Source organism: Cydia strobilella, chromosome 11, assembly GCF_947568885.1.
Source record: "Cydia strobilella chromosome 11, ilCydStro3.1, whole genome shotgun sequence".
Lineage (NCBI taxonomy): Eukaryota > Metazoa > Arthropoda > Insecta > Lepidoptera > Tortricidae > Cydia > Cydia strobilella.
In genome coordinates, this window is record NC_086051.1 from 3628660 (window position 1) to 3652683 (window position 24024).

The window sequence follows — 24024 nt, forward strand, 5'->3', positions numbered from 1 at the left end:
TAGGTTCACAAAAAAAATGTTACAAACGAATAGCTGTTGATATTTTGTTGTGGTGAAGGGATTATCGAGGCTTATGTCCCCAATTACGAGTAACTTTGCCGAAAGAATAAGAAGCGCGACGTGAATTCAGTGCCAATCTATAGTTTATAAATGCCGTATTCAATGTCACCTCCAAAGGCGCCAAAGATTAAAGGATGACTCACGTTAGACCGGGTCGTGCCCGGGCCGGAGCTTCCGGCGCTTCGTTTTCTATGAAAAGCATCACGTGATCACCTGTCATGTCATAGAAAAGTAAGCGCTGGAAGCTCCGGCCCGGACACGGCCCGGTCTAACGTCAGTCATCCTTAAACTAGAAAGAAAATATTCGTATAGAAAATGAAACTGATATTTATTTGAGTTTTTCAATTTAGATATAAATTAATGTAACAAAGATAATATAGGTATCAACATTATTGCAAAACTTGTATTTTAAAATGCGTCATTTAAGTTTAAGAATAGAAAAAAGTGTTTCTCGAAGAAAGTAATTATATATATATATATATATATATATATATATATATATATATATATATATATATATATATATATATATGTATATCCTCAGTCACCCGTTGACCACGAACGCTGTGAAGGGTTCGAAACGTCGGGATATATTATAAATTCAATATACGCGATATAATCCGTTTTCATAGTTTTATTTCATATATTACCTACATTTATTTAGTTGTACCAGATTGAATAAAATATTAAGGACCCAAAAAGAGTGGGCGTCGTCAAAGGTTGTATGATATAATTTTCGGGATTGTTTTTCATTATAAAATTATTAGAAAATTCTTTATTAGAGTTGTGGGTTGTTAATTAATTGTAATTATTATAATTACATACGGTCATTGCCTTGGATACATGTTTCTTTTCTTCACGTCGCTCTGTTTTCCATACTATCTTTTGATACTTGACGATAGTTATTAACGCTACCTTTGATACCGGTGGTTCTCTGTATTACGTAATAGTAACTAGGTATCGTTTAGTAAGTAATCTTTTTATTCCACCTGGGATTATGTAGATAGAAATAAAAAAACAATGTTGTGTAAAAAAAATCTAAGTACATATTTATTAATAATTTTACTATACTAATCTTAGTAATACAATAAAATTAAGTTTAAAACTAGATCAGTCACAATTGGTCGTTTACATAAAAGAAACCTGGAACTTTGCTTCACGTTCATAAATTTATGTATGAACGGAATTAATGCTGAACAATTTAAGAAATGGCTCTCTATGGCAATATAATAATCTGACGTTGAAAAGAAATGCTTTTAAATGTATTTTTATACATATTTGGAATGTAACTGTTCCTTGAAATTTGACTAAGAGAGATAATAAATACGAGGGTGGGTCGATAAAAAACCGAAACGACAATTATGTTTCAAAATACATAATGATATAAATTCCTTTTCTATCGTAATTTGCAATCTTTCTCAATTAAATATTTATAAAAATGGGCTGTGACAGACGGACAGCCAGACGCACAAGTGATCCTATAGGGGTTCCGTTTTTTCCTTCTGAGGTACGGAACCCTAAAAATAGTTCGTTTATTTGTTTTTCAAAAAAAATATTGAGGTATGAAGTGAGTCAGTTTTCCATTTTGATAAAAATGCTGAGAACTGAGGATCGAGTTGTCATACAGTTTCAAGTTTAAAAAGGAAAAAAACGGAAACCCAGATTAAAACTGTGCTGCATCGTGCCATAGGGGACTATGAACCTTTTAGTACCGTCCGCACTTGGGTAGATGATTTCATACGAAGACGACAAAGCGTCAATGGCGTATCCCAGCAGTTGGAGACCAAATGAGGTGTATATCCCAGAAACGACCAAAAAAGTAAAAATATTGTATTAAAACACTGTCGATAATTACCTTGGGAGACAGAAGAGATTGTAAACAGCTCGCCGGAATAAGTTTTCTATATATATTAGTAGAATATTTGTCAAAAAAAAAAAGATTTCTGCATGTTGGCTGCCGCTGCAGCCCTTAAAGACGATAACTCGCCTATTTACATGGCTACCGTTATGACGGCAATTTTAGCGCTTCGAATTAATACTCTATTTGCCGCATTTGCAGGATTTGGACCTCCGTGACTTAAGTATGTGTCAAAATTTCATTTATGGCTAATACGACAAAAAAATCCACCAACACCAAAATAATTGACGGCAAAAGTGGCTCTTTAGAGGGCCTCAACAGAAAATTATATGAGAACGGAATAATGGGCCCGGAAAAGCCTCGGTTTAGTTATATCGAACTAGAAGGAGCATATGTAGAAAAATTAATTAGTCAGATTCAAATATTTTTGTGTTTTCGTCTTCATTTCGGAAACTTATCAACCCATCGTATCCCTCGTATTATCAACGTATTGACTTTATTTTACACTAACTACTCTACATAAAACATGTGTTCATACCGTTACGTAATGAATGAGACTGATAACTGAAAGACGTCACTCGTTTTATCGAATTTACTAAACCTCTGACCTTTCTACAGGAAGTGATACAATTTAAGCTCACAGATCTCTTAAGGCCAAAATAATTAACCACATTTACGATATCGCCAAAACCGAATTGGCCTTCGTTAAAAGTTCCGGCGCTGATTAAAAATAAGACAGCTAACTCACTGAGACAGTTGAGCAGTGTCTATTTAAAGGAATCATACGTCAAGCTAACAGATGGCACCAGCATCTTTAGAACTTCAAGCGACACTAACCTAACTGGTCAAACCCGTCTATCTTTCATTGACCAACAGTAGCACCCTATGCTTGAATAGTATTCTTCCCTCATATCACAATCAAGTCTCTAGTTAGACTTCTCAAAAATGTTCAATTAGCAACTTAAGTTATTCATCGTCACGCCGATTATGGTTCCGCATAATCTTTCCTTTCAGCATCAGATTTACCAATATTAACATGAATCGTAATCGCCTCGTCGTTTTCCGATTTCATTATAACATCATTCCACTGTATTTCGGCTTTCTTGCTATAATTCTCATTCTCAATAAGAATGGCTGACTTTGTACTTAGTGCTTTAGATTGAAACTCGACTAAAGCACAGTAGTCGCTTTTTCTAGATTCAGACTTGGCGTCTGCGATGTATCCTAGTTTTCTTCTCATCACTTCTACTCTGACATGGTAATTGTAGATGCATACTTTGATGATGAAGGCGCTTTTTTGATGAAGCAGAATGATCTTGTATTTAGTTCTGCAGCAAGCGGTTTTCTTCAACTTGGTTTGGAAGTTTTCTATGAGGATCTTGATTTTTTGTGAGTAGACGGCGATGATGTTGTGGGTGCCCTGGAGATGAGCGGAGAGTTCTTCGAAGGGTATGGAGCAGCAGTTGGCCGTGATGGGGCAGGTCATGGTATCGAATTTGCAGTTTTCCTCGTGCTTCGGTCTGGTGGCTGCTGTGAGGAGCTCTGTGCAGCCGCGTCTGTTGACAAAGAAAATATATGGTTAGTTTTAAATAACTGAGACAAATAGGTAAGTGTGATTACGAAAATGTTTCTTGATAGTGGCCTATCAGTAATGGACGCATTTCCTTTCTACAAAACAAGGATGACGAAATGACTGGATGATTATATGAACCTCATTTTATTCTTCTTATGAATTGTGGAGAAAATAATAGGCGTGCTTACTAATTAGATTGCCACAGTTTCCAGGGCTGGGAAAGCTTTGAGCTATGTTTTTGTTTAAATAACTTTTTTTATTGGATTTATATTTTAATAGCATGAAATCCTACAAGATACCTACGTAGCTTGCTAGCTTGGTTCGTTCAAATTCAATACAAGACGCACATCAAATGATGTACTTCTTATGCATAACTATGCGCTGTGCACAGATGGCTACAGTCACGTAGGCTCTAGCAAAGTGTTATTGTTACCAAAACGACTATTATTTTCGTAGTCGACATCTAGCGTCAAGTAGCGGAATTATCAGTACTGCTACTCGACATTAGATGTCCCGTGTGTCGCGACTGACGAAAAGTGCTCATCAATTTACAACTAATATTATAAACAGAAGGAGTTAAAATATAGTTCCGGTTAATCCGGTTAAAATCGTTGATCATTAGACTTTCCGTTCGTCGCGACATCTATTGTCGGGTAGCAGTACTGATAATTCCGCTACTTGACGCTTTGATAGTCGTTTTGATAACAAAACTGATGTATGAAGTGAGCACTCTATGTCTATTTAATTCTCTTTGGCTCTAGGCATGTTGAGTAACATGAGGTTATTCCACAATTTCTAGTCGTATTTAATACATCTACGTCTTAGCTCTAGTTATGCTAATAACTTTAAGTATGTGCCTGAGACTCAGTTATTAAGTCTATTTTTAGATGGACATTATACCAACTGCTAATTCTTTTACATTTCACGGTATATAGCAGCACTAAGACGCGGTTGTTTTTGCGAACTCACATGCGTAAAACTACTAGAATACCCGATAAAAACATCGACCTCACTATCACAATCAATGTAAGAATTGTACAAAATAGCACGTAATTATTTTGTCGCCAAAAACTAATTAAGTGAGCCTTGCCCTTTTGATCCCTTTATTTATCAAAAATACATAACCAATATTTTGTTTCAATTATGCTAATAAAAACGATTGAAGCAAAAAAGCACGTCATTGGTTATTCCAAAGACGTTATATCCGTACTTTAATAACTTAATGGAAGTCAGGAATGTCAGGATCCATTGTTAGGAATTAAGTTAGTCTAGCCTAGCTTGCTAGATCGTGAACATGCCATTAAAAAAATTGCTCGCTTGCTTCACTTTGAAAGTTGCTTAATATTATTCTTCCGCGTCATGTTACGTGTCAAGTTAATGTGACTGACTATCTATTCAGTCTGTATTCACCTATGTACATACATAGAAAGGGTGGATTTTTAGCTACTGTGCCAAAATGATCTTAGGAGACCTTCCCTAAGTAAGTATTTAAAGATTATTGACATTTACAGATTGTGGAAAAAAATTACACAGCGACAAAGTCGTCAATTTTGTAATTTTTTATGCCAATCGATTCCATTTCTATACCGGATCGAAAGCTTCTTACAGTTCTTACAGACCAACCAACCTAGGTTGGGGCAATATAAAAGCCACAAATAAAATAAAATGTTTTTCATACATTTACTAAACACCACCTATTTTTAAAAAAAACACGCTTTTTTTTCATGCCAATCAGCCCAAGTAACGCTTACATATAACTGAAAATGTGTGTGTGTGTGCGTGCGTGCGTGCGTGCGTGAGTGCGTACGTGCGTGTGCGTGTGTGTGTGTGTGTGTGTGTGTGTGTGTGTGTGTGTGTGCGCGTGTGTGTGTGTGTGTGCGCGTGTGCGTGCGTGTGTGTGTGTGTGTGTGTGTGTGTGTGTGTGTGTGTGTGTGTGTGTGTGTGTGTGTGTGTGTGTGTGTGTGTGTGTGTGTGTTAATGTAACTGAAATCGTATTAAGCAATGGGTTATCTATTTATTCAGTCTGTATTCACCCACTCCTCTTCTTTACTAGGTACATTGTATTTCGTGACACTTTATTTTCACGTTCTTTTAATGTATGTGTATTGTCTCCGTGTTTACAAATAAAAACGATTTTATTCTTTTTATTCTAAAACAAATATAAAAATATAATTCTTAAATATTTGCCTTGTGCTTTATGGGTAGTTCTTGCTAGCACAAGTTCGTTTAGTAATTAGGAGAAATGGATCTAGACCAAATAATAGAAACAATTGCCGAATTCTTATACTTTTGACTAATACTCTGTATACTTATGGAGAGTTTATTAACATTTGCTCTAACGAATTATTTGAATTTTTATTAGACTGACATACGAGAAAGCACCTCACTGATTATCATTTTCCACATTGAACTTTTCGGTTATCGCGATAGTTACTTATGAAACAAAACCATGGAAACAGATTATTTCGCCGATATAATCCGTTTCCATAGTTTTATTTCTGTTGACTTTGTCAAAAGAAAATCTCGTTAAAACCATTGAAGTCAACATTGTAACCGAAACACACCCTGTTTTAATTTTACTTTGTCAAGCAACTTCGTAATTAAATTTATGATTTACAGTTATAATTTTTCACTCTTTCATTTCGTAGGTACAATGGCACTGCACGGGTGGTATTTCATTACATAATGCGTGCTTAGGGGCGAAAATTAAAGGTAATTTAAAAACTATTTTGCTGTTTATAGAAGCAACTTTTTATCAATTACAGAGATTACACTTAGCATAAATTTACACAGCTATGATCACTAGGGATATAAGATATTTAATAAAGGGATACAATGTAGACGATTTTTAGGGTTAATTAAAAATAAGTCCTTACAAAGCGCAAATAACAATCTAACTATAGTAACTTAAGTGAATATCCATCTATACTTTGATTGAAACCCTTATTCTACCCTAAAAATTTTAATTTGTATTTTAAGTATGTTTTAAAATATTTTGTTATATATAATTTTTTCTACTTGTGTACTGAAATAAAAAAATATTTATATAATTATAAGAAAAGTAAAATCGGTATTGTTTTCAATTTAGCAGAAACAAAATAAATATGTTTCAGCTAACACGAAATGGGATTGGAGTTGTTTATATATGGCTTTATATAAATTTACCATGTTATATATATATATATATATATATATATATATATATATATATATATATATATATATATAACAATTCATTCATAATATCCATCTATACTTTGATTGAAACCCTTATTCTACCCTAAAAATTTTAATTTGTATTTTAAGTATGTTTTAAAATATTTTGTTATATATAATTTTTTCTACTTGTGTACTGAAATAAAAAAATATTTATATAATTATAAGAAAAGTAAAATCGGTATTGTTTTCAATTTAGCAGAAACAAAATAAATATGTTTCAGCTAACACGAAATGGGATTGGAGTTGTTTATATATGGCTTTATATAAATTTACCATGTTATATATATATATATATATGTAACTTGGGAACTGTATACGTATGTATATAGCTATTATACCTACTGCGCGTTACCTTCGTATGAAAATGTTATTTAGAATTAAATTATACTTTCATACGTCTCATTTATAATTATACTTTAATTTTATTGTATGTATGAACGAGTAAATATTTTATTGTGCATATAAGGCAAGTTGAAATTAAAATAATATCAAAATGAATTCATTGCACGAAGGCGAACTTATCCCTAAAAGGGATCTATCTATTCCTTTATAAGATACGAACGAAAATGTAATCACCGTAATGGGTTTGTCCATTTGAAGGTAATTTTATAACATAGTCTAACGGTTATGGGGGTATAATAGCAGCTTTACTATGATTGCTTCGCATTCTATTATGGTGATTTACAACTCGTTTTGTTGTCAAGTGCAGTAAATTTATCATTGCGGGTCACTGAGGCATAGGTTTAATCTTTGTTTCTCGGATAATGGTACAAAGTACAAATAATTGATTTAATAATCCCATCACGGCTCCGTAAATTTTCCATAGGTATATATTTATTGAATAGTTGGACACACTGCCGTCTATATAATTATTAGGCAGTGAACAACTAGAATTATTGCTTAACAATATGAACGAAATTTTACAGGAATCAGATTTAAAAATTAATATTAACAAAACAAAAATCTTAACAGCATCAAAATTATATAAGATAAATAGACCAATTAAACTAAATTACACTATTTTGTAACAAGTCGATAGCTTTAAATATCTCGGGAGTATCATTAATAAAAAATTAAGATGTAGTCAAGATATCATTACTCGAATCGCAATAGACAAACAAGCCATCAACAATAAAAAACCTATTTAAAACCAAAAATGTCTTCTAACACTAAAAAACATTTTCTTAAATCCTACATTTGGAGCATCGCCTTAAACGCCTGCGAAACATGGACACTGACACAAAGAGATCAGAGTAAGATTGAAAAGCTTCGAAATGTAGTGTTGGCGGAGAATGGAAGGATTAGTTGGACAGACAAAATATCAAATGTTAGGGTTCTAGATAGGATTAAAGAGAAAATAAATATAATAGAAAATAGAAGAGGAGTACTAATTGGACATCTGCTACGACACGATCTGTTCCTTAAGAACATTATAGAAGGAAAAAGAGAGGGAAAGAGAAAGACCGAGAAAAAATATTTCAACCAAATAAAAGAAACGGTTCAGGTCGTGTCATACCTGAAGGTTAAGGAGTTGGCAGAGGACCGGACGAGTTGGAAATTGCTCCACCGACAAAAGCACAGCTCTTAAATATAAAGAAAGAATGAGACGTTAAACTACCTACCTCATTCTCTCGTGACTCCATACAATTTTTTATTACCTCCCCATTTTACCCTCGTAGTTAATGCGATAATAATGTGTCCCAAATGTTCCTCATATTTTATTGAGAAGTTTATGCGTTATTCGGTATATTTGAGCTTTGAAACTTTTACATTTCGAATATCCAGAAGGATACGGAGTTGTATAGTGAAAACTCTACTAGTCGACCTATTTCTGTTTCAAAGTACCTCAACTTTTGTAGATTTAATATTAAACGTGACATGTGACCCAAATACAAACTAGCAACTAAATTTGCTTACTTAAGTGAAGTGAAGTGTGAGTGTAGCCCAGTCAATCGATAGTAACCTTCTAACCCTCCATAAAATTGTCATAAAACACCTCAAACAAAATAAATAAGATCGAACCTTTACAGCCACCTAAAGTACCTACCCTCATAAAAAAGTTTTAAAGGTAACTTTGATGTTGCAATGATTCAGATAGGTATCAAATAAATCGTAAAACAGATTAAAAGTGCACAATTTATGGGTTGGGAGTTGGGACTAGGTTTATTAGGCTCGCTAAAGAATTAAAGGTCCTTGTGGCCTGATTTATCTTGCTGCGGTGGTGTGGGCACGTGTCTCGGATGTCAGAAGACAGAGTGGCGAAGCGCATCTTCTTTTCAGAACTCCAGAATGGTAAGCGTAAAAGTGGTGGCCAGCACTTGCGATACAAGGATGTTCTGAAAAGACATATGAAGAGATGCAAACTACAACCCTTGGTCTGGGAGCGGAAGGCAGCGCAGCGGCCCGAGTGGCGGCGCCTCATTCACGATCGAGTCACTGATTTCGAGACTGAACGCCGCAGTGAGCTCGACAGGAAACGAGATGAGCTTAAGGCTCGGCCGCCAACCTCGATTTGCTACAACTATGTAGGTGGTGCGCTGACGTGCCCAAGATGTGCTCGAGTATTTAGCAAGAAGATAGAGTACGTGAGCCACCTAAGGGCGCACCAGAGAGCGGATCAGCTACACGCTAATAACGCGAATTAAAAATTGCCTACTCCAGAGCACACAGTCGCTGTGGCCGAAATCGGTCATGAGAGCATCATCATCATCATCATCCTACTATAAAGATAAAGTATTATTTTTCGAGTGTATGTTTGTCTATCCATGCCCTGCAGTCTAAACGGTTTGATGGATTTTTATGCGTGACTTAATCACGTAAAATAAGTTTGAAATTTACCTCCGACGTTTCGAAGACGGCGTTTTTCCCGTGGTCTCGGAGAAGTCCCGTCGTTGTGAATAATAATGAGTAAAATCGTGAAAGTTTAAATCAGTGTTTTATGCGTGAGTTCACATTAGATTCGTCTCAGTTGTTAGTGACAGAAGTTTTATGACATTCACGAGTATAATAGTTTATTTATGTTCATTAAATATCCATATTTTAGCTATAAACTGTTGAGCAGTGTAATATAGACACGCGGTAGCGTGTCCAGCCAAGTTCAAAGAAAAGAAACTGGCGACGCAGCAACCGTGTGTAAAACACGAACCATTTCGAGCTACTTTTAACCCCTTCACAACTTGAAACGTATTTAACTTACACACATGAAATTTGGCATATTTATTCAAGTCCCTTATCGTGTCTAAAATACAAAATTTCAGACCTAGCTCAAACAGTTATTGATAAATTAACGTTTAAAAACCGGCATTTTTGTGACTGATTGACTTCGCGTTAGCGAGGGTCTCCTTTTCAGCTTGGGCAAAACTGCTTTCATGATGAATACTATAGTAATTTCTGTACAAAAAGTAATGATATCCAAACAAAAACATAAATGTAAAATGAGCACCAAGTTTAATATTAAGAATATGTGTCGTTGTGGATTTGTTGATAAAAACTAGCGAAGTCAAATTCTTTAAAATTTAAGAATTTTCCACACAGCACAGAAATTGGCACCCATATAGAACTCAATTTTTTTGTCGACGAGACAACAACGATTCATATTCTTAATATTGCACTTGGCTCAATTTTACATTTATGTTTATGTTGGGATTAAAATAAAGACCAAAGTTATATTTCGTCTAAGTATTACAAAACATCAAAAAGCCGTAACTTTTTTATGGAGACTATTAATTTAAAATGCCTTTTTTAAAATCAATTAAGCTGTGACCATATAGTGAAAACGGGACGAGATGTTAAATTCCTTTAAGACCAATTGGCATTAATTTATCGAAGCTTTTAGGATTGAAAATGGAAAACTGTGTTTTTAATTTCTAAACAGCTATTCGCACTGTTTTTACTAATGTCTACAAATTCTGTCCAAACGTTTTCTTTAATTTGTGGCTTTTCTAGTGTTTTAACCAAGGTTGGTCTCTAAGAAGCTTTGATCCTGGATTGAAATGGAATCGATTGGCATCCAAAAAAAAATTCCAATTGTGCATTATTATGCGTTTACAGATTATTTACCGTGTTATGAGCACAAAGCTTAAGGAGAAATGACAAAAATGTGGATGAAGATGGTTCAAGAATCTATGACTATTATGACTTAAATCGTAATAAAATATAACTTAGAGCTATGAAAAAACAAAGGTAAAATACCTTGTAGTGTAAGTACCTGTAATTCCTACACGGTAGCATGAGATCATTGACAAGCCTCTGCAGCGCCAAGCACGGCGCCGCCGGCGCTCGCAGGGCGCCTCTACACCACGCGCAGCGCGAGATCCGTCGAGAACAGCGCGCGCACCACACACCTCCGCACCAGGGACACACGCAGGGACCGCAGCACTGAAAAAGAAGCAATGGATTCGTTACAACCTAAGTTTTACATTGACTCAGTATGGGCATGCATTGCAGTTCAAGTTTGGCTACTGATGTCGCATGAGAGCGCACAAACCGGTACCAACTTTGAACAGATCATACAAGGTGGTCGGTTGCTTCTATTGTAATAGGTGTATGTTGCAGTTTTTAATGCGGCGTTTAAACATAAGACGTGATTAGAAAGCCCGACTACCAGCGGCGATCAAAATTATGTTAATGGTGTGGCCTCGTGCCTTTTGTGGGCACTGGTGTTTTTGAGTAAGACCGACAACACGAGTCGCATTCGAGAGCTAGAGCTAGAGTGCCGTAAACTCAGAAAACTTTAATCCACAACTTACAGCTATAGTCCAAATACAAGTTCGTCTAAAACAAGTATACATATTTTTGAAAACTCAACTAATATTTGAATAAATGTAATGAGTATAATTCTAATAGCTGCGTCAGTAATCACTATTCACTGACAAAATGTGGACTATGGTTGTAGCATAGATCTATAGTTACTAGAGTCATTTTATATCGGTTTTCTGCTATGAACCCTCAGAAGAATTGTTCTTGAACTTCTACAACAACTTCTATGAACAAGAAGAAACAAACATTTGCAAGAAATTCTTAGTTTAGTTTCCTGATTAGGCTGCTGGTTAAGTTAAGACACTAAAGCCAGTGGATTCAGAAGTTAATGTTTTGTTGTGCTCGTTTTAGAATACTAAAAAAATGTAAACTGGGCTGGTAAGGTGAGGCTAAATAATTGATTGATCAATTCGTACTGGGATGAATTTGCGATTTAAATCTTCATATTCATTATTCATCGTCGAAGTCGCCAGCAGCATGCTGAGATGGGGCCATTTCGTGACAGTTTATTTTCACTATGTTCTTTTAATGTATGTCTATTGTCTGTGTGTTTACGAATAAAAACTATTCTACTCTATATGTTTGACGATCGGTTTGGCCTAGTGGGTAGTGGCCCTGCCTGTGAAGCCGATGGACCTGGGTTCGAATCCCGGCAAGGGTAATTATATGAGCACAAATGTTCCTGAGTAATGGGTGTTTTCTATGCATTTCAGTATTTGTAGTTATAATATATTTATCGTTGTCTGAGTACCCACAATAAAAGCCTTCTTAAGCTTACCGTGGGACTTAGTTAATCTGTGTAAGAATGTCCTATAATATTTATTTATTTATTTATATGTAACTATTATAAAATCTTCAAGTAAAATTGCTTCATAAATATTCGTTCATACGAGTTCAAGAGGAAGGTTATATTGCGAAATCAACTCTTAAGTCATATAAACAAGATTCACAATTCGGTAACACTCGAAGATGAATTCAGGCCAAGGCACCAAAGTTATGAGGTATCGCGTAATACATTTGCGAATATGTACGTACGTTTTCAAGTTCAGAGGCACGAAATTAATTAATAATGAATTAAATTACCTAAAAGACAAGCCTGTTACATGGAATTGGTATTTATAAAGGATCAATAGCAATATGTCTGAGTAAAGTTCAATCGTTACAGTGTTTTTGTATGTAAAAATTTAGATTTTAAGAAAATTGGTAGTATAAGGTGCTTTAACCACAGCGCAACGAATACATACTGAAGTCTCTTTTATATATACTTTAATTAAATAATTTATTACATTATTATACTAGATATTTATTTTATTTTGACTGACATTGATTATATTATGTATCTGTAGATATTTGTTATACAATATTTTATGTAGTATTTTTGATACTCGATGGGTACGCTGACAAATGTCATCTCAATACAATTTTGCGAGCATTGACGTTTTTGGACATAAATAATAATGGAAATGACACCTGTCACCCTATCTATCGAGTTTGAAAATTACTATAGAAGCACTTAATACTTTGGCAACACACTCACTACTTCAACGCATATTCTAGTTTACAGATATTAGCAATTTTCAAAATTACCCCGCTATCGAAGTGACCCCAAAGCGCCTTATCGCGTCCTAATAACAAACACTAGACTTTGAACTCTAATGTCACATTGACCAACTGATTGGAAATTGGGAACAACAAGAACAGGAAGTACCTATATACATACATATAATCTTCGCGACTGCAAATAAGTAATAGTTATTTGTTATACAAGGGTGCAAAGTTGTATTTTACCCGCGAGTGTAGAATTGAAACACAAGCAAGCGAAAGGATTCTATAGGTGAACCACGAGCGAAGCGAGTGGTTCTAAAATAGAATCCTGAGCGTAGCGAGTGTTTCAACACACGAGAAGTAAAATACATTTGCGCCCGTGTATAACACAAAACTCTTCCCCTCACTATAGCGAGGAAAGTGCAACATCCACAGGCGTTAGATCATCTTCATCACTGGAATCTGGTTTTTTACGATATTATAACAGAAAACACTAGAAATTCTGATTTTTACGTGAGTCGGTGAGAAGAACAGTAAAAATTTTGTTGACAATGTTGACATTTCTGTTCTGACGTATGAAATGTCAACGATGCGTTTTGAAATTGCATCGACTCAACTTGTGCGTTCAGAATTATATTTAATATTATTATAAAAAAACAAACGTTTCTTATGGAATTTTAAGGTTTATGACTTAAAATCATTAAATAAAGCTAAATTTGGTATTTTTCATTAGATTCTCAAACCATTTATTTAATGATAATTAATATCGAACGAATCATTATCATAAACGATTTACGTTTTGTTATCATTCTGTCAAGCTACTTAAACACGCTCCATCCAAGGTCAAATTACTTTCCCCACTAGTGGATAAAACGCGTTTTTCCCCGCTTGTATTGAAGAATAAAAGACAACTTTCCGAGCTAGTGAGGGGAAAAATTAATTAAAATAACAGTGCCGCTCTAAAATAATTAACTAAGGAACCTTGACGTTTTTCACCCAAGAGATAAAACAGTTTTAACCGTGTTTTACATATTCCTGTAGCTACACTACTCGTAAAACTACTATATTATTACAATATTCATATCGCAATGAATAACAACAGTCCACTATTATAAAGATTATTCAACATGTTATTATCTTTGTCTCTATACTTAAGTGGTGACAATAATACAATACTAGAGACAACGCACAAAGAGCAGTCAATGCGGGCGCAAAGTGCCACTTTACGTAACTACATCGTTAAGCGAAATATATCTAGTATATAATTTCGATGTTCTGTGTCTATTGTGAGGTGTTATTTCGTTTTATTGTATATGTAATGGTTTACTTACTATTTATTTGAGATAAAGTCGTCGTCAATAGAACTTCCAAATAATATCAATAAATATGACAGACTTTGTTAGCGTTTAACGCATAACCTAACATTTTTACGAAGGTTATTTTCCCTGAAATATTAATAATTAACATTTAATTTAACAATAAATTTATATAAATATAATATTTAAGTATATAAATTGTTGATATGGTCATGGTTGTCCTTTTAAAGAGCAAGATTACAAAGTAATGAAGGTTTTTACCTTGGTTTGGTTACATTATATGCAAGTTCTATTGACGACGACTTTAACATGACATTTATTGTACCCGTGGTTACATACATTGTTTATTTATATTTTAGAAGTTCATTCTTCTTCTTCTTCTCGTGTCGATGGTTTCAGACTTTCAGACTGTGCGGGACCAAAAGGCAGCGACATTTATCGCCCTGTCCGTCGCATCACGGAGATCCTGCTCAGAGCAGGAATGCGGGCACGCTGGGCAAGATACGAGTAACATGTGTTCCATTGTTTGGGGAGTCGTCCCACATGGACATTGGGCGTCTGAGCCGCTTAGAGCGCCCCACTTCAGCATGTTCTCTTTGCTACGACCGACCTGGGAACGCAGTCTGTTTAAGGCTTTCCAGATCGGCCACGGCTGCTTATGCCCAGCGAGAAGCGCTTCAGCGGGGCGGACGTAGTCGTCAGGAGGGGCGCGGGAACTCTTCCATTGGGCAAGTCGCTTCTGGGACGGTGGAATCCGGATCGCTGCAGTACACCGCATAAAGCTCCTACGGCTTTTTAGACGAGATGGTGGTAGTATATGAGTGGTAGTTAGAAGTTCATTCATATATATCGTTGTTTTAAATAAATAAATATTAATAAGTAATTTTTATCCGTTCCAAAACTGAAGAGCATTCTTATAGTATAGGTGCCAAAAGTAAGCGAAACTAAAAATACAAATATCTTTATTTTGCTTAAAAATGTGGTACAAAAGATGGTATCAAAGTATTTTGTGGTCACATCAGAAACTGGTATACAAAATTATTACAAAAGTACCTAAATCTAAAGAAGCGTGCATTGGTTCGCATTTCGAGTACTTAAATCTAATGTTCTAATGCACTTAAATCTAACGTATTACTAAAATGTCACTATTACAATTACATTACTAATATGTCATGTCATAACAACAATTATAGATTCAATAACTAATTATATCATACAATGTCAAAATATTCTTCAACAGAGTAAAAACATTCTTGAAGTAGCCAGTTCTTAAGTTTACGCTTGAATAAACTATATTCTGTTTTTTTATTCCGTATACTAAAATGACATTTCTTACACATGAAACGTCATTTTAGTCTACGGAATAAAAAAACAGACCTTAATAGGCAAATTTTTAATGTCATCAATGTCATCATGCAAACGATTAAAAATGTCAATGGACTTACAGTATGCGTTAAGGAGCCCACTGACTATCAGTCCGCCGGACGATATCGGCCTGTCAGTTAGAACAAAAATTTGACAGTTCCGAACAACTGACAGGCCGATATCGTCCGGCGGACTGATAGTCAGTGGGCCCCTTTATTGCCGTACAATTGTGTCTTACGGCCAGGACCAGCGAGACGATTTGGGTACCTTGTAGGAAAGTTACATATATCTTTGATGTTTTGAAGAGTTTAGAATAGGAATACTAGGTGCCTACCTAGCTAGCTATGTTAAAATATTTGCAAGTGATAATCTGTATCACAATATGTAATAGTTGTTTACGATACAAGTGCGGAAAAGAGGAAATTCGAAACGAGTGGCGATGAATTAAAACACGACCGCAGGGAGTGTTTTAAATCGACACGAGTTGCGAATTACCTATTCGCACGTGTATCGTACAACGTTTTACAGTACATATGGCCCTTTAAACTTTCGACATATGCACGAAAAGTGCTATTTGACGCACTAGTGCGAAAAAGTAGCACCATATGTACTGTAAAATGTAGTTACCTACACATGTACTTATAGGTATGTCTTTCTTATACCAAGTAACAACTTATATTTCATTTATTAACCGGTGCATGTTAAAAGATGATGATATCATACATTTTTTTCATAATTCTGACGTAAAACGATGCAAAAACCCGCAGTCATGCACGCAATCACGACATCGCCGTCTGGTAGACTTTCCGCATTATTGCAAATTGGAATCAATAATGTGGTCATTGGCTGCGCCAAAAGTTATATCATACAGATTTTAGTACAAGAATAATGAGAAGAGGTAATATTTTGAGTTCATGACAATTTCATTGGCATTGGTATCGTCCAAATCAGGGGGTCTATCGCGAATCACGTTCGACGTGTTGCCCCCGGCCTGTCACACTTACAAGTGCGACAGAGAGCCCCTTAGCTAGGAGGCCAATTCGAACTGAAGGGCGAATCTAAAACGCACCTTAAAAATTTGTAAAAACCGGCCAAGTGCGAGTCGGACTCGCGCACGAAGGGTTCCGTGCCATTACGCAAAATACATCATCTGTGAAAATTTAAACTGTCCACCTATCACGGTTCATGAGATACAGCCTGGTGACAGACCGACAGACAGACAGACAGCAGTCTTAGTAATAGGATCCCGTTTTTACCCTTTGGGTACGGAACCCTAAAAATGATTGCACAAAAGCTAAAAACATGAAAATTGCTTCTAAAATTGCTGCAAAATTTTATTTTTGATAGAACTCATCGATTTTTTTTACTTACACAAAAATTAAAACTAAAAAAAATATCCGTGATTCCGTCACGCACTGTGATTTTTGTGAGTGATTTTTGGTAAGGCAAGCGTTTTAACGCAAACGGTTCTTCGACTCCACGATGGAAAGTTTTTCTAAAATAAGTGAATAAATCATGTCCTCAGTCCTCACCTGTAACGGTTCCAAGCATATGCTGCACTCGGAGAAGCGCGCGAGCACCTCGTCGCAGTTCGGGCATGCGCACTGCGCCGCGTGGCCCTCATCTGTTGATTCCAAGGCAGCCGGCTCCACTATCGGGAGGGGCTTGTCTGTAAAGAAGAGAATGAAATTGTTAATTTAAAAATATTCCGTGGTGTTCCGTGACCATTTTGGCCCACCTTTCCGGGTGCATGCGACAGACATGTCCCGCCGATAGACGGTGCTGGCCGGGGTTCAGGCAGACTAAAAAGGAGATGGCGGGACGACTTGGACGCATTCTACCCCCAAAGATAGATATCTCCGTAATAGATGGATACAGTCTAAGGAAAAAACGTGCCTCAAAAATCAAGAAAATTTGATTCTCGTTCAGAGGGCGCTACTAGCTTTGGCCTACTGTCGTATAGATGGCATTGACGGTTTTGTTTGTTATTTAACAATTTTAACGCATATCAGTGAAAGAACATGGGTCAAAATCATAAAATCATTTATCCATATTTAAATACATTTTATCGTATTTTTATAAATCTTCATTTTTAGTTTTAAAGAGTGTCGACAGATGGCAGTGAATTTACTGGGGTTACAAAATTTACTATGACAGTAGTACCGCTCTAGTATAAGTTACTCTATGCTACCCCAAATAGTGGGAAAATACCGTTGACAGGGTCTAGTGGAGAAAACGAGGGGAAGCCTTTGCCCAGCAGTGGGACACCAAAGTAGGCTAATAAAAAATTAAATAAAAAAATGTAAAAATCCTCAATATATTAATTGAGAGTTTTTTTTAAGACTGCGTCGAGCAAGAAGAACATGTTTTTGCTCTATTTCGTTTGTTTTATATACTAGACTTACTAGAGCTATTTAAACTAATTACAGACCTAGATATACCTCTTGTCATTCTATGTGCAAAGTTTCATTACAATCCAACATGTAGTTTTAAAATGAGAGCGGAACTACGTTTGTATGAAAAGGTGTAATTCGGTCGAGCTTGCCGGGGAAATTGCATACAAAAGTAGGATAAGAAAGAAAACATAACCTGTCAGTTTGTTCTATTTGAATTGATTATTATAGTTCCTTCTGATAAGAATGAGTTTAAAAATGTTACATTATGTGAAAACTATTTATAATCTGTTTTAATACTTTTAATATTAACTAAACCTTCCTTATTTCATTTGCACCGTGTCCTGTATATTTTCTTAATTTTGCTATTGAATATAATTTACTCGATTTTTCCCTAATTTCATCCCTCGGCTCGCAACAATTAGTTTAATCATGGCCTCTCAAATTGCCAGCTTGACTCGCTTTGTTTAGAATTTTGGTGTTCAACGTGAGAACAAAAAAAAACTACGTATTTTTGTATCTGGATTTAAGTTTTTTAAACGGATTTTTTCATTGTTAGTGGAATATTTTATCAACATAGTCATTGTATTTTTTAGTGATAAAATCTACATATTTGTCAATATTGTTATTGTTAATGCGAAGATAAGGTGCATGTATTGTAATAAAAAGAAAATCGTGTGTATTTTCAAGGCACGTCGTGATATACCTACATAATTATTTAAAAATTGTTCGTGTGTGTAAAACTTTTTAACGTGCCATCATTTTACGTTCAAGTATAACAATTTAATTCATAAATATTTTAGTATTGACTTTAGTTAGAGTTAAACCAAGAAAAGTCTGCAACGATTTTGATAGCACACGCAGTGCAAGTGTTATTTTAAACGTCAAACTTCTATGAAATTATGACATATAAATAACACTTGCACTGCGAATGCTATTAAAATCGTTGCAGACTTTTCTTGGTCTAACTCTAGTAACTTGACATATAATTTTATGCGCTACGTTAACGTAAAAATAAAGAGTCAATTTATGTGTCTCCGGCAAGCTCGGTTCTCCGTACAAACGTAGTTTCGCTCTCATTTTAAAAAGACTAGCTAGATTGCTCTGTAACTTAGTACTTACAATAGAAGGAGGTATATCTATGTCTATAATTAGTTTATGTAGCTTCAGATACCATAGTAAAAAAAAATACAGCGAATTTAAGTTTTTCATACAAAACTTGTTTTTGCTCTATTTCGTTTGTTTTATAAACTGGAGCTATATAAACTAATTTCAGACCTAGATATACCTCATGTCATTGTATGTGCAAAGTTTCATTACAATCCAACACGTAATTTTAAAATGAGAGCGGAACTACGTTTGTATGGGAAGGTGCAATTCGGCCGAGCTTGCCGGGGACTCTTTTAACGGTTCAATAAGCAATAAACCAATACTCTACTAAGCTTATACGGAATACAAATTATTATGTATGCATAATTGCATATTAAATGAGTTATGTTACTTTAGAATGCGACATTATGAGTTCTACATGTTTACATACCTTTGTTTTCCGGTAGAAAATCAGCTGGATCAAATTCAACAAATTTCATTTTGATATTTTCGATAACTTATTTAACAAAATCGTATGACTAATGTCTACTTGTGTACCCGCTTTGAGATCCCGAGCCAAACTAACACTCAAAAGATCCAACGACACTAAATTAGCACTGACTCACTAAAGTTATCTAAATAACGATTTATGTGCATAAGAATACAAATATATCACGTGCATATCTCAACGTTTGAGGAAGGAATGACTGAAGCTCACCGATATCAGTTCTTTTTATAGCAGCAATGTTATTAAAAATAGATTCTATTTGTTCCTGTTGTTATTGTACGCAGTTCGTCCAAATCGCATTTCTTCAATCGCCTACTACGCACTGCGTCCGTAATATGTATGATGCATCCATTTCGCGATTCGTCAATAGTATCAATACGCAGTTCGTCCAAATCGCGATTCTTGATTAACCAGTTCGTCCATTTCGCGATTTGTCATTGCATAGTTCGTCCGTTAAGCGTTTTGTCTATTACCTACGCAGTTTATTAATTAACGGGCTAATTATGAAACGCATCCTAGCGTAGTCTTAAACTGAAACTATTTGAATCTATGACAATATAAAATCAAGTATAGGTACTTCGTTGCCACGTGCCATAATTCTTTTTATATTTATACTAGCTTTTGCCCGCGACTTCGTCTGCGTGGAGTTAGTAATTTTGGTAGCTTATTTTTTAACCAATCTGCTTTTTATCGATTTCCCATACGAACTTCCACCCCCCTTTTCACCCCCTTAAAGGATGATTTCTGGGATAAAAACTACCCTATGTCCTTCCCGGTACTCAAACTATCTCAATACCAAATATCGACTAAATCGGTTCAGCGGTTTAAGCGTGAAGAGGTAACAGACAGACAGACACACTTTCGCATTTATATTAGTATGGATAAGAATGGATTATACATACTCTAATCTAACCGGTCAATTCGAACAACGTGATAATTACTCGATACGAGAACAATACGAGATCTAATAGATACGTTATTATAGTTTAGTTCTCAACTAGTTATCTTTTGCAGTTCGATTCGAGAAACTTATTGTCATTTCACGCTACAATTATTGTGACGTTTTGGGATATCCATTAGATATCCATTGTATGTCTAAGTAATATCTTAAGCAAATCTTAAAGAGATTGTTCAAGAGGACTTTCGGAATGGCGGAAATGTCAAATTTGACATAACTTTCTTAAATATCTCGTTATCGTTTCTGTTTCATATCTAGTGGATATCTAGTTGATATCTAGATCATTGTTCGAATTGGCCCGTAAATGTATTTTCTTTGTATCACGTACACTATGATCCAATGTTTGCAATTATATCTATATAAATATTGTTATATCGCTATTTAGTTCATTATCAGTACTTTGAAATGCTTTTACAAGTGCACTTGAAGATAGTTGTAGTTATGTTATGTCACGTTTTTCTATTCCTATGTCGTGATTATTTTCTAGGGTACGTCAAAGCAAAGATAGATATAACTCCGTAATAGATGGATACAGTCTAAGGAAAAAACGTGCCTCGAAAATCAAGAAAATTTGATTCTCGTTCAGAGGGCGCTACTAGTTTTGGCCTACAGTCGTATAGATGGCGTTGACGGTTTCGTTTGTTATTTAACAATTTTAACGCATATCAGTGAAAGAACATGGGTCAAGATCATAAAAATAATTAATGCAAATAAAAAAAATCATTTATCTATATTTAAATACATTCTATCGTATTTTTATAAATCTTTATTTTTAGTTTTAAAGTGTGTCGACAGATGGCAGTGAATTTACTGGGGCAAAGATAGATATAACTCCGTAATAGATGGATACAGTCTAAGGAAAAAACGTGCCTCGAAAATCACGAAAATTTGATTCTCGATCAGAGGGCGCCACTAGTTTTGGCCTACACTCGTATAGAGGGCGTTGACGGTTTCGTTTGTTATTTATAATTTTAACGCATATCAGTGAAAGAACATGGGTCAAAATCATAAAATAATTAATGCAAATAAAAAACATCATTTATCCATATTTAAATACATTTTATCGTATTTTTATAAATATTTATTTTTAGTTTTAAAGTGTGTCGACAGATGGCAGTGAATTTACTGGGGTTACAAAATTTACTATGACAGTACCGCTCTAGTATAAGTTACTCTATGACTGGGGTTACAAAATTTACTATGACAGTACTGCTCTAGTATAAGTTACTCTATGGTCAAAGCTAATAGTAGGTACAGTTTTATTACAATGTATATAATGTTTAACTTTAAGTGGCTACTGCCCGCGTTATTTATGGAGGAGTTAAATAGTTATTATTATATCGTGCAGCACAAGCTTTGTTTTTCCGGTAATATAACGTTTTTATATTTCCGACTCCTATACGAAGATGGTCAGACGACCTCCTCTAGGTCGCCGGATGCTGGTGGATAAAGATGATGTTATTTACTTGTGCCTAGAATCAATTATGAACTATGAAAACGATTGACATTATACTTATTGATATTTCCCGTATGAATATTTATGTAAGTATATATATATATATTTTTTTTTTATTATAAACTGATCGGCGATTGGCCCTAGTCACACCTGATGGAAAGTGAAGACAGGGCCTAAGATGGAGCTCACCGGTTCAGTAACAGCCTATTCACTGTTGTTTTAAAGAGACCGAGGTCATATTGTTATTGATCAGGGAATACAGATGGCGGGAGCGCATTATGGTACAAACGACCTAATATTTCTGTCTGAATCATTACGTTATTTATATTTTTAATGTTTCTAACCTGCTATGTCGTTGTACTTATATGTTACTTACTTCCTCACGGATGTGTTTTTGGGCATGGTTTAAATTAAAGTGTGCGGCATGTATTTCAAACACAATAGCTGTATTGTTTTGTTAATAAATGTAGGACTAATAACTAATGACCATAAAAATGGGTACATTCATAAAGGATTGTTTTATCCATTTTTGCTATTTGTAGAATATTTTCCTCTAATTGATGCTGCCACGTATTATCGCTATACCTACTTATGGGAGTTCTGGGAATAACCGCGCTTACTAAAACAGCTACCGAAGAAAAATGTAATCTAATCCAAAACTAGACCACACTGAATTACTTGCAATTTAAATACTACTTCATATTTAGGGTTCCATACCCAAAGGGTAGAAACGGGACCCTATTACTAAGAATCCACTGTCCGTCTGTCTATCCGACTGTCTGACACCAGGCTAATATCTCATGAACTGTGATAGCTAGACAGTTGAAATGTTCACAGATGGTGTATTTCTGTTGCCGCTATAACAACAAATACTAAAAAGTACGGAACCCTCGGTGGGCGAGTCCGACTCGCACTTGTCCGGTTTTATTATAGTTTGCGTAGCCACATGATACACAAACATCACATTATGTTACGTCATCTAACGTAACTATCACAATTAACAACGATACCGCAGCGTTATAAGTGTTATAACACACCTGACGCAATTCTAAGAGAAAGGTTTTAAGGCTAAGCTAACGGTCTACAGTTCAGGGTTGATGTTAACTTTACTTGCAAAGCGTTTGCTTCATTAAAACTACTATAAAAAGTGAACGAGAAGAAATAATGAGAAATTTTGTAGAATATAATATATGTATATATATATATATTTTTTTTGTTAATCCCTAAATTAACATTTACAGTCAAGCTACATATCTTAAAAGGAGTGACATTATATAAACATTGAGACTAACAAATACATTGATTGAGCTCGGCGTCGTTATTGACTAAATCGTTTTTTTTTTGAGGTAAGATACAGCGCAATGCCATCTCTCTAGTATGGCATGCATGCATCAAAGCATCAAGCAGCCCATACTTTGATGCATAAGTTTGCGTAAGTGGCATGTTATATCGTCCGAATCTGAAGTAGCCCAACTTAGAAAACCTAATAAGGGCAGCAGCAGGTGGTACGTATCGTTGCACCTTGGTAGAGAGTAAGTGCTCCCAGGGGCGGGACTGCGATGCTAGCGAGGGACAAGCTGTATCCGCCCTCATATGGGCCATACTTGAGTAACCACCATTATCGTATACCTTTAAACGAACAATTCTTGTATACATGCAATGAGGATATAATAAGATAGAGCGGTACTGTCATAGTAAATTTTGTAACCACTGTAAATTCAATGCCATCTATCGACATACTTTAAAACTAAAAATGAAGATTTATAAAAGTACGTTAAAATATATTTAAATATGGATAAATGATTTTTTTATTTGTATTAATTATTTTTATATGATTTTGACCCATGTTCTTTCACTGGTATGCGTTAAAATTATAAATAACAAACGAAACAGTCAACGCCCTCTATACGAGAGTTGGCCAAAACT

The 24024-nt window shown here is 35.2% G+C and overlaps 2 protein-coding genes across 4 annotated transcripts in view; one reads left to right on the plus strand and one right to left on the minus strand.

Annotated features, from left to right (window-relative positions):
• Positions 1-24024, plus strand: part of LOC134745356 (adenylate cyclase type 2-like) — a 171194-nt gene that overhangs the window by 38320 nt on the left and 108850 nt on the right. The window lies entirely within an intron of this gene.
• Positions 1084-24024, minus strand: part of LOC134745388 (probable E3 ubiquitin-protein ligase sinah) — a 67288-nt gene continuing 44347 nt past the window's right edge. Inside the window, exons 1-4 of one of the 2 annotated variants that reach the window (XM_063679426.1) lie at positions 19628-19777; positions 17227-17363; positions 10918-11087; positions 1084-3474 (exon numbers count right to left, since the gene is read on the minus strand). In XM_063679426.1, coding sequence (XP_063535496.1) covers positions 2904-3474; positions 10918-11087; positions 17227-17363; positions 19628-19676 — 927 coding nt within the window. In that variant the 5' untranslated portion in view covers positions 19677-19777 and the 3' untranslated portion in view covers positions 1084-2903. Of the gene's footprint in view, positions 3475-10917; positions 11088-17226; positions 17364-19627; positions 19778-24024 lie in introns of those variants that run through there. The other variant, XM_063679425.1, reaches the window with a different exon arrangement.